This window comes from Schistocerca cancellata, chromosome 2, assembly GCF_023864275.1.
Source record: "Schistocerca cancellata isolate TAMUIC-IGC-003103 chromosome 2, iqSchCanc2.1, whole genome shotgun sequence".
Taxonomy (NCBI): Eukaryota; Metazoa; Arthropoda; class Insecta; order Orthoptera; family Acrididae; genus Schistocerca; species Schistocerca cancellata.
In genome coordinates, this window is record NC_064627.1 from 432,990,543 (window position 1) to 433,007,341 (window position 16,799).

Sequence of the window (16,799 nt, forward strand, 5' to 3'; positions counted from 1 at the left end):
ATCTCATAAATAATCTACAAACTACAACAGTTACTATTTGGTTTCAATTAAATACACTGTTGTTATTATGTTTTTTGACTGAACAATACAGAAAACTAACTCGTTTCAAGTTTAGGAAATGACTGAAACAACTCACTAACAGTTGCTAACAATGACATAAACGTTTCTACATTATTAATGGAAAGTAAACAAATTTACTTATATAATGATCTTTGCTTCTCTGGATGTTCTGGAAAACTACTGCAGATACATGTCTGGGACATGTTTTATTAGATTCACCAGACCAATAACAACAAAATAAATGGAAATTGTGTTTTACTTTAACCTTGTACAGTTTTGTAATGGCTTCATATTAGCGGAGTTTCTAAATTTCAGGCAAAATCTTTTATTAGCCATAACTCTGTAACTAAACACTTGCAAAGCTATGTTGATATGAACTTTTTTCTTTAGTTTTACTTGTAGAATAACATAGTAAAATATTTGCATATCTTTTGGAATGACCCTGTATAAGTTCTCTCTCCTAACAAAGTGCTTGCTGTAATCGCATAGTCCCTTTGTTGTCAGTCAGGATCTGCATAATGTTTAGCTTGGGAAGTGTGCGCATGCAGCCCAACGTCCATTATTGTCACAGTTCATGCTCAGTTCATGATCAGTACAAGGCCAGTGTGTCCATGTCATGTGTTTACATTAGCTTTCACTGCACAAATCTGTTGAGCTCGTGTTCAACAGTGTGATCCTTCAGTGTACACTTCCCACCCAGTCACTCTCTCTCCTCTGCATTTAACAGTGGGATTCCCATTGTGCTGTTAATGTCACCACTCTTGTTTTTAATTTGTCCAAAGATTGTTTTGACTTCCCTATATGCTGAGTCAGTCCTTCCGACAATCTTTCTTTTCTATTTCTTCACATTTTTCAAGCAGCCATTTCGTCTTAGCTTCCTTGCATCTCCTGTTTTTTCATTCCTCAGGGACTTGTATTTCTGTATTCCTGAATTTTCCTGGACATTTTTTAACTTCCTTCTTTCATCAATCAACTGAAGTATTTCTTGTGTTACCCATTGTTTCTTCACAATGGTTTCTTGGCAATAGCAGCACGAATATTATTTCACAATTCACACAGGGTCCATGGATAATTGATATACACCAAGGATTTAAGATAGCCCCATTACAAAAAGTCACAGGAGGCTATAATGGTGAGCCTGTTGGCCATTGAAGTTTGCTCCTGAAAGATATGAGACAGTCAGGGATTGTGTTCGTGCAAGAGTCATTGATGTTCATACCATGTGAGCGACTGCACCATCTTGATGGAACCAAATATACCCCACATCCGTTTCTTCAAGTCTGGGAAAAAAACTCCTCATCATCTGGACACACAATCAGAAGTGACCGTAATGGACCTATCATTGTCTTCGAAAAACCACCAATGCCAATTTTAGATAATCCACACCAAACAGTCGCATGTTCTGCTGATAATGAATTTCTCAGGGATTTGTGCCACTCCAATATTGCATGTTTTGTTTCTTCATGCATCTGGATAAATGAATGTGTGCTTCATAGCTGAAGAATATGAGGGTATCACTAGGCATGTTTTCGATCAAGGCTTCTCATGCATTTTTTCATGGAGCAGAATTGTGTGGATTAAGTGTGCACACACTGCCGGTTTGTATGGATGAAATTTTGAGTCTTTACGAATGATTCATCTCACTGTGTGATCAGATATTGCAAGTGATTTGGGTGCAGATTACCTTGAGAAACTCAAAATCGCCAGTTTCTTCCTCAAACTTTTCTGGTGTCCAGATGGTTCTCAAAGATCCTGGTTTCTTTTTCTACACACTACTGCTATCCACATTCGTGGCCACCAACATAAAAATCAATTTTCTTATGGCTCAGCCTTTTGAATGCACTCAAATTGACACAATAATGAGTAACAACTGCTGAGCAACATGCATTTTAAATAGGAAAGTTCTCACATTGCACTCTGCACAGTTATCCTGTAGATAGGTACTTTTAAAGTTTTCATTTTAAAAATCATATGATTATACCACTTTTTGACTTTTAGCAAAAATTAACCTCTTACAGCTGTTTTACTTAGATGCTTGGGAATTCTTCATGAGCTTCACATTTCCTCATTATCTTTTGGTTATTATTTTTTGTTAGATTTTATTTCTCCTTAATCCATAGTCAAGTGGGTTACATTAAAGTCTTCGAATTTTCGTGACTCAATTTACAAACAAGTTGGGATGTTGTTATTTGATTCTTAGGTGCTTATTTAATTTATTAACTTAAGATGGGAATGAGTAACAGTCAGACCCTTTACAATGTTATTCATTAACAATCTAGTTTTACATATTCAAACTACATCTCTCTATCACTGTTTATCAATTCCCTGCATGAATACAACCGCTAACTTTTCGATTCGGTTAATATTGAGGAAAGGATTGGTGACCATTGGTAAGATATGCTGTATTTTAATAACAACACTCATACTCTCAGCTTTTCCTTCAATACTTCTGGAAGTGGGCCTATCTTATTTCAGGCACATTTTTCTTGGACACTGCTGTCAATATCTTTTAATTCTCTCATCTAAAGAATTTCACAATAAACAAATGTCATTCTAGATAGATGTGCAATGCTCCAATATACAATTCATTAATAAAAATCCACTTTATGTGGATGCACTGTAAGATGGCATTATTACCATGAAAACAATTTTTGTTTGTCAGTCTTGTACACGCAACTGCAGTCTCAGACAGCTGAAACCACACTATGAGCAGCACCACCACTGCATGAAGGGATTGGCGACTGGTTGGGGGTAAGGAGGAAGCTGGAGTGGAGAGAACGGGGAGGGATTGTATTGTAGGGGTGGCGGACAGTGAAGTGCTGCAGCTGCAGGTTAGATAGAGGGCAGGGGAGAGTTGGGGGGGGGGGGGGGGGGAGCGGCAGGTTGGGGGGGGGGGGGGGTTTATCGGAAAAGGATAGAAGTAAAAATTCTATACTGTGTGTGATGGCTGTGTAGTAAGGAATGGGAACTGGCACAGAGCTGCATGGGTGAAGACAGTGACTAATGAAGGTTGGGTACACGAGGGTTATGGGAACACAGGATATATTGCAGGGAAAGTTCCCACCAGTGCAATTCAGAAAAGCTGGTGCTGATGGGAAGGATCTATATGGTACAGACTGTGAGGCAGTCATTGAAATGAAGGATGTCATGTTTGGCAGCGTGCTCAGCAACAGGGTGGTCCAGTTGTTTCTTGGCCACAGTTTGTCGGTGGCCATTCATGCCGACAGACAGCTTGTTGGTTGTCATGCCAACACTGAATGCAACACAGTGATTGCAGCTTAGCTTGTAGATCACATGACTGGTTTCACATGTAGCCCTGCCTCTGATGGGATAGGTGATGTTTGTGACCAGACTGGAGTAGGTGGTGGTGGAAAGATGTATGGGGCAGGTCTTGCACTAGGTCTATTACAAGGTAGGAGCCATGTGGTAAGGGGAGGTGTTGGAAGGGTAGTGGACAATGCTATTCTGATATCCACTGAACCTACACAATATACTCGTCCATCCTTACACAGCCCCTGCTCCTGGCCCTTTACCTCATGTTCATACCCCTGTAATAGAACTACATGCAAGACTTGTCCCATACATTCTTCCATCACACCTGCTCCAGTCTGGTCACGAACATCACCTATCCCATCAAAGGCATGGTTACCTGTGAAACCAGTTATGCGATCTAAAAGCTAAGCTGCAACCACTGTGCTGCATTCTATGTGGGCATGACAACCAACAAACTGTTGGTCCTCCCCACAAACACCAGATTTTCTGAATTGCACAGGTGGGAACGTCCACTGCAATACATCCTACGTTCTTGTAACCTTCCCGGCCTCAACCTTCATTAGTCACTGTCCTCACCCATCCAGTCTCTTCCCTGTTCCTGTTCCAACACTACACAGTCATCATCCCACCATCACACTCAGTCCTTTTACTTCTCTCCTTTTTCACTACATCCCCCCACCTGCCCACCATCTAACTTGCAGCACCTCCTTGCCATACTACCAGTCCCTCTCCTCGCCCCAGCCTCCTCCTTGCCCCCACCCAGTCACCACTCCCATCATGCAGTGGTGCTGCTGTGTGTCTGTCATCTACTCTTGATGAAGGCCTTTCTGGCCAAAAACTTTGTACCACTCTGAGTGACTTAATAACATTCTTCAAGAACAATATACTGATTGCAATGATGTCCCTCTTCATTTTTCTAGAGTTATCTATTTGCTGTTCTATGTATGACAAAATATAGTAACAAGGAAAGTACTTCTTCAGTAATCTAGAATAGTTTGTTCATTTTATTATTTTTTAAATTTAGATTTCCTGTATGGTTTGCCAATTAGATTTTCACAAAATATAAAATTAATGACATACAAACTGACAGGATACATTCTTTTTTATAAAAACTGAGACACTGTCTGCAAAAGAAAATTACTATTCCTAATATCAGAATCTTGCACTAATTCAAAATATCCTTTAAAAAATATTAGGTCAAAAACAACAGTGAAGTCAGCGATGAATAGGTGAGTGAATGAATAAAATAATTTGTACATATGATAGTTAATACTGAAGCTGCATTCTACATTTCATAATGATTCATAGAGCACAGATACTGGTTCTACCATCATTTTTATATGTATAGAAATAATGTAACAACTTGTATCACTTTACTCTGAAAATACAATCTGTGGATTTCTGTGGGATAAAGATATCAATCCTATTGCTCTTTGCAATTTCATTGTATGCATAATTTTTAACAATGTCGGAACCCTTTTCTGCTATCATTGTGACTGCTGCATTTATGTTGCCACTCGGAAGACTTGGCATGACAGAGGCATCAATCACATACAAATGATTGGTGTTGTGGACTCTGAAAAGTAAAACATATATCATCAAAAATTAATTCATTCAAAATACATGACAAATATCTTTAGAACAAGTTACACTGAACATATCATGTGACGATATTTAATAATACACCTGAGGAATTTCAAGTCAGTTTTCATGAAAGGAATTAAAAAATGTGGGGGTCATACAATACTTTTGTGTCTATATGGCTTACACCTGGTGGCAATATGGTGATGTAATTAATATGGCTGAAGACAATGTAAACGTACTGAAATTTTTTACAAATTTTTACTTGAAATCTGAAACTGACATTTTTATTTTACAAACAATGGAAAATCCAGGATGTAATGTAATACTATTATAACAAGGAAAGTTGCCACTCACTATATAGTGGAGGTGCTGAGTTGCAGATAGGCACAACAAAAACGTCATCACAAATATAGCTTTTGGTCAGAGGGCCTTTGTCAGAATTAGATGACAAACACACACATACATACTCACCCAAACGCAACTCACACACACATGATTGCAGTCTCAGGCAACTGAGGCTACACTGTGAGCAGCAGCACCGGTGCATGATGGGAGTGAGTGGGGATAAGGAGGAGGCTGAGGCGGGGACGGGGAAGGATGTTGGTAGGCGTTGGGGAGCGCAGAGGGATGACGTGGAAAGAGGGTAGGGCAGCTATGTGCAGTCGGGAGGTTAGGCAGAGGGAGTGGAGAGGTGGGGAGGGGGGGGGGGTGGAGGAATAGCAGAAAAGGAGAGAAGTAAGATGACTGTGTACGATGGAGGAATGAGAGCTGTATAGTGCAGGAATGGGAACAGAAAAGGGGCTGGACAGGAGAGGACAATGACTAACGAAGGTTGAGGCCAGAAGGGTTACGGAAATGCAAGAAATATTACAGGGAAAGTTCCCACCTGCGCAATTCAGAAAAGCTTGTGTTGGTGGGAAGGATCCAAATGGCACAGGCTCTGAAGTAGTAATTGAAATGAAGGATGTCATGTTTGGCAGCGTGCTCAGCAAAAGGGTGGTCCACTTGTTTCTTGGCCACAGTTTGTCAGTGGCCATTCATGTGGACAGACAGCTTGTTGGTCGTCATGCCCACATAGAATGCAGCACAGTGGTTGCAGCTTAGCTTGTAGATCACATGACTGGTTTCACAGGTATCCCTGCCTTTGATGGGATAGGTTATGTTCATGACCAGACAGGAGTAGGTGGTGGTTGGAGGATGTATGGGACAAGTCTTGCATCTAGGTCTATTACAGGGGTATGAGACTTGAGGTAAGGGATTGGGAGCAGGGGTTGTGTAGGAATGGACAAGTATATTGTGTAGGTTCAGTGGGCGGAAGAATACCACTGTGGAGGGGTGGGAAGGATAGTGGGCAGGACATTTCTCATTTCAGGGCATGATGAGAGGTAATCAAAACCCTGGTGGAGAATGTAATTCAGTTGCTCCAGTCCCGGGTGGTAGTGAGTTACGAGAGGAATGCTCCTTTGTGGCTGGACAGTGGAACTTTGTGAGGTGGTGGGAGACTGGAAAGATAAGGCATGGGAGATTTACTTTTGTTGTTAGGAGAATAATTACAGTTTGTGAAGACTTCAGTGAAACCCTCCGTTTATTTTGAGAGGGACTGCTCATCACTGCAGATGCAATGACCACGGGTGGCTAGACTGTATGGAAGGGACTTCTTGGTATGGAATGGGAGGCATCAGTAAAAGTGGAGGTATTGTTGGTGATTAGTAGGTCTGATATGGACAGAGGTACTGATGCAGCCATCTTTTAGGTGGATGTCAACATTTAGGAAGGTGGCTTGTCGAGTTGAGTAGAACCAGGTGAAGCAAATGGAGGAGAAGTTGTTGGGGATCTTGAGGAATGTAGATAGGGTGTCCTCACTCTCGATCCAGATTGGAAAGACGTCATCAATGAATCTGAACCAGGGGAGGGATTTAGGATTCTGGATATTTAGGATTCCTCTAGATGGCCCATGAATAGGTTGGCATAGGATGGTGCCATGCGGGTGCCCATAGCCATACCACAGATTTGTTTGTAGGTAATGCCTTCAAAGGAGAAGTAATTGTGGGTGAGGATATAGTTGGCCATGGCAAGTAGGAAGGAGGTAGCTGGTTTGGAATCTGTTGGCCATTGGGAAAGATAGTGTTCAACAGCAGTATGGCCATGGGCATTAGGGAAGTTGTTGTAAAGGGAGGTGGCATCAACAGTAATGAGCAGAGCACCATGTGGTAAAGGAACAGGAACTGTGGAGAGTCTGTGGAGGAAATGATTGGTATCTTTTTTATAGGAGGGTAGGTTCCGGGTAATAGATTGGAAGTGTTGGTCTATGAGAGCAGAGATCCTCTCAGTGGGGGCACAGTAGCCAGCCACAATGGGGAATCCTGGGTGGTTGGGTTTACGGATTTTAGGAAGCATGTAGAAGGTGGGAGCGGAGTGGTAGGGGTGAATAGAGAGGTTCTGGGACGGGCCTAGAGATTTGAGAAGTGACTGGAGATTCTGCTGGATTTCTGGAATGATGACATTGTGGCAAGGTTTGTAGGTGGCTGTATCTGACAGCTGATGGAGTCCTTCTACCAGATAATCCTTGTGGTTCAAAACAACAGTGATGCCTTTATCTGCAGGTAGGATTACAAGATCAGGATCAGTTTTAAGATGGTGGACTGTGGTTCTTTCTGTGGATGTAAGGTTAGTTTGCATGTTTAGGGATTTGAGGAATGATGGCGAAGCAAAATACGAGGTTAAGAAATTCTGAAAAGTTAACAGGGGGTGATTTGGGGCCAGTGGGGGTGGGTCACGGTTGAATCGAGGAATGAACTGGGTTAGGCAGAATTCAACCTTGGTCTTTGGTTGGGTCCACCGAACCTACACAATATACCTGTCCATCACTTCACAACCGCAACTGCCAACCCTTTACCTCAAGGCTCATACCCCTGTAATAGATCTAGATGCAAGACCTGTTCCATACATCCTTCCACAACCACCAACTCTAGTCCAGTCACGAACATCACCTATGCCATCAAAGGCAAGACCTGTGAACCAGTCATGTGATCTACAGCTAAGCTGCAACCACCGTGCTGCATCCTATCTGGGCATGACAACCAACAAGCATGAATGGTCACCGACAAACTGTGACCAAGAAACAGGTTGACCATTCTGTAGCTGAGCATGCTGCCAAGCATGACATCCTTCATTTCAATTACTGCTTCAGAGCCTGTGCCATCTGGATACTTCCCACCAACACCAGCTTTTCTGAACTGCACAGCTGGGAACTTTCCCGGCAATATACCCTATGTTCCCATAACCCTCCTGATCTCAACCTTTGTTTGTCATTGTCCTCTCCCATCCAGTCCCTTCTCTGCTCTCTTTCCAGCACTACACAGCCATCATTCCTCCATCGCACACAGTCTTTTTACTCCTCTCCTTTTCTGCTATCCCCCCTACCCCCCTCCCCACGTCTCCATTCCCTCTGTCTAAACTCCTGACTGCACACAGCTGCCCTACCCTCTTTCCATCTTATCCCTCCATGCTCCCCAACGCACATAACTGTCCTCCACACCTACCCTACTATCCCTTCCCCTACTCACCCCACCCATTCCCATCATGCACCGGTGCTGCTTGCAGTGTGGTCTCAGCTGCCTGAGACTGCAGTTACGTGTGTGTCAGTTGCATTTGCAAGAGTATGTATGTGTGTGTTCTGATGAAGGCCTTCTGGCCGAAAGCTATATTCGGGACAGTCTTTTTGTTGTGCCTATCTGCATCTCAGCATTTCCACTACATGGTGAGTGGCAACTTTCCTTTTCACAATATTTTTGTTTTACAATTAGATTTCTCAACTCACACAATGCAATGGGCCATAATACACTTTATGGAGTACCCAACAATAGATCTGTAAAGTTTACTATGAAGAACAGTTAAACACATATTACTATGTCATTCAAAATTAACCCTAGAATTTCAAGGAATGTCAGCTCCAGTAGTAAGAAATTGTTTTATTGAGAACTATTACCTTCAGTCTTACAATCATGATGTGCAAAGAGTAGGATTCACAAATGGTAATAACAAAATGTACAAGTACAGAATTCAAACTTGATGGTGGTCAAAAGATCAGTAACAAGTACTGATTTCACTGTTTTATTTTCTCTTGTTAGTTGGTTAGTATGGTTAGTTACATGTTCCATAAAGGATTTGAAAGCAGACATTTTATATTATTTGGCAAATGCTAATAAACTTTTTTATGCACACTGAATTCCTTTCTGAACCACGGACAGCTTTAATAATGAGTAATGCCTAACTTCTTGAAGAAGACCTACGAGATGGCTGTGAGTGAACATCACACATTTTTCTTATTGTTCGTTTTTGTGCAGTCGATATTTTCTTTCTAAGTGACAAGTTACCCAGAAAATTATTCTGTAAGACATTATTGGGATGAGATTTTCAAAATATGTTATCACTTTGATTCATTTGCTTCCAACATTAGGAATTATATGTATATTAAAAGTATCTGAATTTAACTGTTTGAGCACTTCAGCAATATGTTTTTTCCTTGCTCAAGTTGTAATCAATATATATACCCAAATATCTGTAGCAATCTACTGTCTCTAGTTAATGTGCTGCTTGTTGTACAAAACTGAAATACTGTTTTCAAATGATGTCACTGTCACCAATTGACTATGCATTTTTTTATTATTTCCCCTATAGTGATTTTGGGTTTTGAGCCATTATCAAATGCAACTGGAAAGATATCAGTGTATGTCAGACGTATCTGCAAAACATGTTGTTGTCAAAGTATTAAAATTGGTATCTGTATACTGTAGCAAAGCATTACAAACTGTAGTAGTTAAACTGGTTTTTGTATTTTGCTTCTAAATATATCATGAAGCTTTTTACAGATAGTGATATAACTTGTAGCACATGTTTTCCTAGTTTTATCCCTTTTTTGCAGTCAGGGTGATTGTTAAAACTTGTTTCACTGCAGTCTAAATAAAATTTGTTTTTCATGCATTTCAGAAGGCAGATGTGCACTCTAATTAAAATATGTACAATGAGGTTTGATCAATTTTCAATTTATATTACAACTTTTCACAAATTCATCAATTCTGACAGCCAGAGTTATACTGTTACTGTGCCATACTAACCAATTACTACCTCAAAACTAACTCAACTCAGCTCCCAGTGGGTTCAGGATACATGTTTTGGAAGTGCTAACAATAGGAAATATGGTAGGACAATTTCCTAGAATATTCTACAAAATTAGATTTACATAAAATAATCATGATTTGATATCCAGCAGTACACTTTCTTTAAGGCCCATAGGACAACTGTAAACTCCTATACTAGTGGAATTAAGAATGCCAGTGTTACCACCATTTTACAAAACATTCATTTTATCCTCATCCTGTGTACTGGGATATGGGTCATTTCTGGCAGCAGTCATTTCACTGTCATATTTTCTGGTCTACCACATTATAATACGTAAGCCAGGCATCTTGTCATAAAAAATGAGAACAAATCATACACAGGGATTATGTTTATCACTGTACATGAGAAATATACTTTTATGTCCTGTGCTGTATTAATGTTAGGAAACACAGTGCCAAGATATGCACAATATACGTTCAATATATGAGCCTTGTTGTGCATATTAGAGTATTTTTAAACACAATTAAAATCCTTGCAGTTTATTTTCATTGTTTGGTTCTTAAAAATTACTACCAGGTACTCACTGTTCTTTCATGCTTTTGAGCAGACACTGTGTTTCTTTTTAATAGTGCAGCTATACATTTAAAAAAGAGAAATTGCACTTACCTTAGCTGAGCACTGACAACAGAACTTGAATCTGTTGGTCGCCCCATACGACATGTGCCAACAGGATGGTAGGATGTGAGAGTAATATGTTCAATATAGCAATACCAATATGCTTCACTGTCAAATTCAAACATGCTACAAGCTGGTAAGGGCTTTCTGTACATTTTAACACCCAGGTTTTGCATAGATGTTGTATTTATTAACCTCTGCACTATTCTGATACCTGCAAAACTACAATCTTCAGATTGGCATAAACAAATAACATATTACAAACAATTTTTGTAATGGAAGTGTTCTAGGCATACTGAAACATCAGCTATATATACGGAATATTTCAGTTATACTCGTTGTTTTGTACCTTCATAAAGAACCTTTATGTCATCTGGACTAGAGAGATACTGTGGATTGATTGCTGGTGGATCCAGAGGGTTTCTGCTTTTAAGATGAACATTTCCCATGCTTTTTGGATGCAAAAGTACTGGCATTATACTTGCTACTTGTTGCCCTTGAAGCTGTGAGAAATACTCTGTCCACAACTGGAAACCACAAGCACAAAATTAGTAAAAAAGGCAATAAACTGAACTGTACACATTTACTCTAAACTTAAACAGAGCATAAATCGTTACTGTTGAAGCATCTCCTACGATGTACGCGCCAACCAGTGACGTAATTGTATTCAGTGATGCAGTGTTGTGTGTGTGAGGTCTATGTTAACAAATGAGTTGAGCTGTCAAAAAGTTTCTGTGCCAATCACCAGGGGCACTGTGTTTCATTATATGTTTTATGTTCTTTTGTACTGATTATTCTTTATGAGCAATTTTTTTTTTTTTACATGCTTTTGTTTTGTTGAGTACCAGTCTCTCAGAGATGCAATATCTATGGCTGGCTATGGCTGGTTTCTGGTTCACCTCTTCCTGAGTGATATGCACATTCAGAACATATCTCCTACAGGTTAAACTTACTCAGCTTTGAGGGTAACCACTTGTCCAATCTGTTCAGCAGATACTGTTACCGAAATAAAGAATTTTGTTCTGTGAAACCTCCAAACTCAGTTTTGTTCACGCCAAGAAGAGGTAAGTTAGCTCATATCATGCTAATCCTGACATTGTCAACAAATATCTGAATTGTGAGCAGATATAGCAGTTTCATATGTCAGACAATTTAGAATGTGTATATAGATTTTTAGAGTTATACTAATACAATATCTACATCCAAAGTTGGATTTATTTGGTGAAATGGCTTTGCTTGTGAACTTACATTATACATATTCACAAACAAATTCATACTTAAGATCCCTGAGATAGTTACATGAATTATTATCCTTGATGTTTACAGATGTTCATTGACCAGTATCTGGATTACTTTTTTTAAGTTTATGTGCTCAAATTCTATGAAAATGTACTGTAACAATTAGCTACTTTTTCATCTTCATTCAGTTCAGGCTTATAACTGATTTTTTATCCTCAAGGCAAAAAAGAATGTGTAGGCCACCAGATAAAAGAGTGGCAGGCAGGGGGGAGGGGGGGGGGGGGGGATATAATACTACGTGTATGCTCAGAGAATAATGTTGCTCTATTTGGAAATACAAATTGCACCTTTAGTTTCAGTATTCTACATCGAAATAAATATACTGACTGCCACAGATATTGATGCCACCAGATTCACCTTCATACACCATTTATAACTGTCAATGGTCTCAAAGTGTGACAGGGAGGGGTTGGGGTTGAGGAATTGCCAATGGAAAGAGTGGAATGGCCTAGGAAGCATGCTTCTAAAGAAAAGCCAGCTGGGTTTGGAAACCACAAGATCTACCCTACACAGTGTTTGTAACATGGACAGGGAATACTATATCACTGACAAAGTTTAGGTTAGACATAGAAACATGGTAGATAGAACAAACAGCAAATGGAAGTGATGTGAGTCAAGTAAAAATGATTCTGAACATCAGAACAGTAGGCTAGAGAATTTCTACCAGAAACAGGAGGTGGCTTGAGCAGGAGGAAAGAAAATTTGCTAAAAGTTAGAATGACATTGTCTTGACATGAACTGCTTGAGTGATAGCAAGAAGAAATTTTTATTTATTAAATAAGTATTTTTGGCTTCTTATGCCATCAGTAGGTGACAGTTGACATCTGCAGCCATATATAAAATTACATGGGGCAGACAGAAATATTAGGTGCTACTGAGGTTACTAAGTTCGAAATTGTGAAGTTAATTATGAATGGAAATTTCTCCACAATTAGAAATTGTTACACCTGCTAAAAATTGATTTTGCTGGGAGGAGGGATAACATGGAGATATGGCTTAGCCACAGCCCATGGGATGACTGCTACAATGAATACTTCTCTTTGCAGTAAATTACGTGCAATTTTTTAACTTCCTGACAACTGATTCCTCTTTGCTCCTTAATAGCTGAAATTTTCTTGGTTAATTTTGGGCAAGTATCCTTACACAAAGTGCCAATCAGTAATAAAATTAAATACACAATCAGATATGTGGCTGCTGTGATGCATATATGGTCTAGCACAACTCAACAATTAAATACCATCTTCGTAAACTCAGATTCCAAACACAATACATTTAAAGTCAATGTACCCGAAAATTCTTTTAGCTATTTCTTAATCCTTAAAATAGACATTAAATACACAAATAGTCAATTAACATTTACAGAAAAAGAACATACACTAATACTGTAACCTGTGTAAACTCAACCATACATTAGGAAAAATATATTTAAAAACAAAGATGATGTGACTTACCACATGAAAGTGCTGGCAGGTCGACAGACACACAAACAAACACAAACATACACACAAAATCCAAGCTTTCGCAACCAACGGTTGCCTCGTCAGGAAAGAGGGAAGGAGAAGGAAAGACAAAAGGATATGGGTTTTAAGGGAGAGGGTAAGGAGTCATTCCAATCCCGGGAGCGGAAAGACTTACCTTAGGGGGAAAAAAGGACAGGTATACACTCGCACACACACACATATCCATCCACACATATGTATGTGTGGATGGATATGTGTGTGTGTGCGAGTGTATACCTGTCCTTTTTTCCCCCTAAGGTAAGTCTTTCCGCTCCCGGGATTGGAATGACTCCTTACCCTCTCCCTTAAAACCCATATCCTTTTGTCTTTCCTTCTCCTTCCCTCTTTCCTGACGAGGCAACCGTTGGTTGCGAAAGCTTGGATTTTGTGTGTATGTTTGTGTTTGTTTGTGTGTCTGTCGACCTGCCAGCACTTTCATGTGGTAAGTCACATCATCTTTGTTTTTAAATATATTTTTCCTTCGTGGAATGTTTCCTTCTATTACAACCATACATTAGGTCATATACACAGAACATTGACTACATGTGGCATTACCTTACATCTGATCCATTGTCAGTTTCTGCTGTCAGATAGTATTCTACATGATCGAATACACTGCTTTCAATAATGCCTTTTGCTCTGACCTGGCTGCTAACCAAATACAAAATTATAGCTGTATATGCATCTAAAACTACACCTATACTCTGGAAACCACCGCAAAGTGCATGGCAGAGGATACTTTACATTGTACCAGTTATTAAGGCTTCCTCCCATTGCATTCATAGAGTGTGGGAAGAATGATTGTTTAAACACCTCTTTCTGTGCTGTAAATAGTCTAATATTGTCCTTTCAATCCCTATAGGAGTAATACGAATGTGGTTATAGTATATTCCTTGATTCATCATGTAAAGCTGGCTGTTGAAAATTTGTAAGTAGGCTTTCCAGGGATAGTTTGTGTCATCTTGAAGCATCTGCCAGTTCAGTATCTTTACTATCTCTTTGAAACTCTCCTAACGGCCAAACAAACCTGTGACCATTTATGATGTCCTTCGCTGCATTTTTTTTTTTTTCAATATCCTCTGTTAGTCCTATGTGGTAGAGACCTACACAATTTAGCAACATCCTAGGATGGGTTGCACAAGTGTTCTGTAAGCAAACTCCTTTGTAGACTGATTGCATTTCCCTAGTATTCTAGCGATGAATTGGAGTCTGCCACCTGCTTTTACAACAACTGAGCCTATGTGATGGTTCCATTTCATATTCTTAAAAATTGTTGCACCAAGGTATTTGTATCAATTGAATGATTTCAATTATGATTCGCTGATATTTCAATCATAGGATACAATGATTTTTCATTTTGTGAAGTTCACAATTTTACATTTATGAACTTTTACAACAAGTGCCAATCTTCGCATCATTTTGAAATCTTATCAAGATTCAACTGAACATTTTTGCAACTTTTTTTCAGACAGCAGTTCATTATAGATTACAGCATCATCTGTGAAAAATCTGAGGTTATAAGTAATATTATCTGCTAGGTCATTAATATACAACATGAAACCGAGGATACCAACACACTTCCTTGTGGTATACCTGAAGTTACTTTTACATCTGTAGATGATTTGCCATCCAAAATAACATGCTGTATCCTCACTACCAACAATTCCTCAATGTGGTTTGACCTCACACACAATTATACTTTGCATAATAAGTGTCAATATGGTACTGAGCCACATGTTTTTCAGAAGTCAAAACTGCTGCATCTCTGAGTGTCTTGATTCAATGTTTTCATTATGTCTTAGTGCAAGTTGGGTTTCACGTGATCGATATTTTTGGAGCCCACACTGGTTGGCACAGAAGTAGTCATTCTTTTTCAGATACATCATTATGTTTGAGCTCAGAATTCATTCTAAGAGTCTTCAACAGACTGATGTCAGAGATACTGAATGGTAGTTTTTTGGATCATTTCTGCTACTTTCTTTTATATGTGTGTGACCTGCACTTTCTACCAACTGTTGGGTATGGTTTTTTTGTTTGACAAATATACAGTATACACTCTTCAGACATGAAGAAAGATGCACCATCAAAGAATTATCCAAAAGAGACAGAAATTGGAATATGTGATGTACATTGTAACAAAACTGGTTATGATGGGATAAATGTACTAACCAATCATGGATCATATGAAATGACTGGATTCCCAAGTTGAAGACTCAAAACCCAGAAATCCACTACCATATAGTTATACAAAAATGTATAAACACAATGTATATAAACACTTGTAATTATGATGATGATACAGACTTCTTAAAAAGATAAGCAATGATAAACAATTTTTTGTACTTTATTTTTGAAATGTATGTTTCAAAGAAGATTTTGCACAAATAGATCAATTATGACAGTATTTTCTTTGCTACATGGTGTTTGAGGTAAATCTTTGTCTCTGAGTAATTAGTGGTACAAGTTGCAAGTGCAAGGAAGGAGTACAAATTATGTTTGTTGTGTCAGAATTGTCGTTGATGTTGACTGGTATTGTGAAGTGAAACAACTAAAAATATGTGTGTTCAGCACCAGAAACTCCACCAGTGTTCATATTATATAACAAAATGAAGCCAAGCATCCTCAAGACCAATATAAAAAGTTACATTTCAAAATGGACTATGAGCCTACAACTTACAACAAAGAAGATGAGTAAAAGATGAGTATTATGAAAACTGTTTATTCAAATTCTACCATTAATACTGCTCCCTGCAGTGTGAAACTGTCTCAGTGTGCCAAGTGCTGTGAAAATGTGACCAGGCACTCAAATTACTAACTTACTTCAAACTTAATAAATCAACTTTGGGCAACAAGAGAGTGGGGGTCATCTGGGATTTTCGTAATGTGAAATGTGTAATACTGTGTTGGGCTATTTTTGTTGCACATTAAAAGTATACACATTGTGAAAATTTTATGTGAATTATTGGCCAAATATGGACCACACCTATGAAACAGCAATAACAGCACCAAAAGGAGTATGCAAGCAAGACACATAGGTATTAGTGAAAAATGTAAGAGACATTGTAAAATGTTGATGCAAAAACATTTCATTTGTGTTCTAAGCAAAAGGAAAAAGTTCCTAACCAAGTACATTAATTTTGTTCTGTGATCAAGAGTATTTTGCTATATTTTCTTTAAAGCACTTCAAATAACTCTATGTGAACTAAAATGTTTTCTTTTGGTCCTAGAGCAACACCAATCAATAACATTTCACTAATTGAAGACAGATTTATAAATGTTGGTATATAA

General features: G+C 38.9%; 1 protein-coding gene across 2 annotated transcripts in view; it reads right to left on the minus strand.

Moving 5' to 3' along the window:
- Nucleotides 1-3,008: 3,008 nt before the first annotated feature.
- Nucleotides 3,009-16,799, minus strand: part of LOC126161908 (glucose dehydrogenase [FAD, quinone]-like) — a 181,560-nt gene continuing 167,769 nt past the window's right edge. Inside the window, exons 9-11 of one of the 2 annotated variants that reach the window (XM_049918069.1) lie at nt 11,063-11,240; nt 10,705-10,927; nt 3,009-4,909 (exon numbers count right to left, since the gene is read on the minus strand). In XM_049918069.1, coding sequence (XP_049774026.1) covers nt 4,702-4,909; nt 10,705-10,927; nt 11,063-11,240 — 609 coding nt within the window. In that variant the 3' untranslated portion in view covers nt 3,009-4,701. Of the gene's footprint in view, nt 4,910-10,704; nt 10,936-11,062; nt 11,241-16,799 lie in introns of those variants that run through there. The other variant, XM_049918070.1, reaches the window with a different exon arrangement.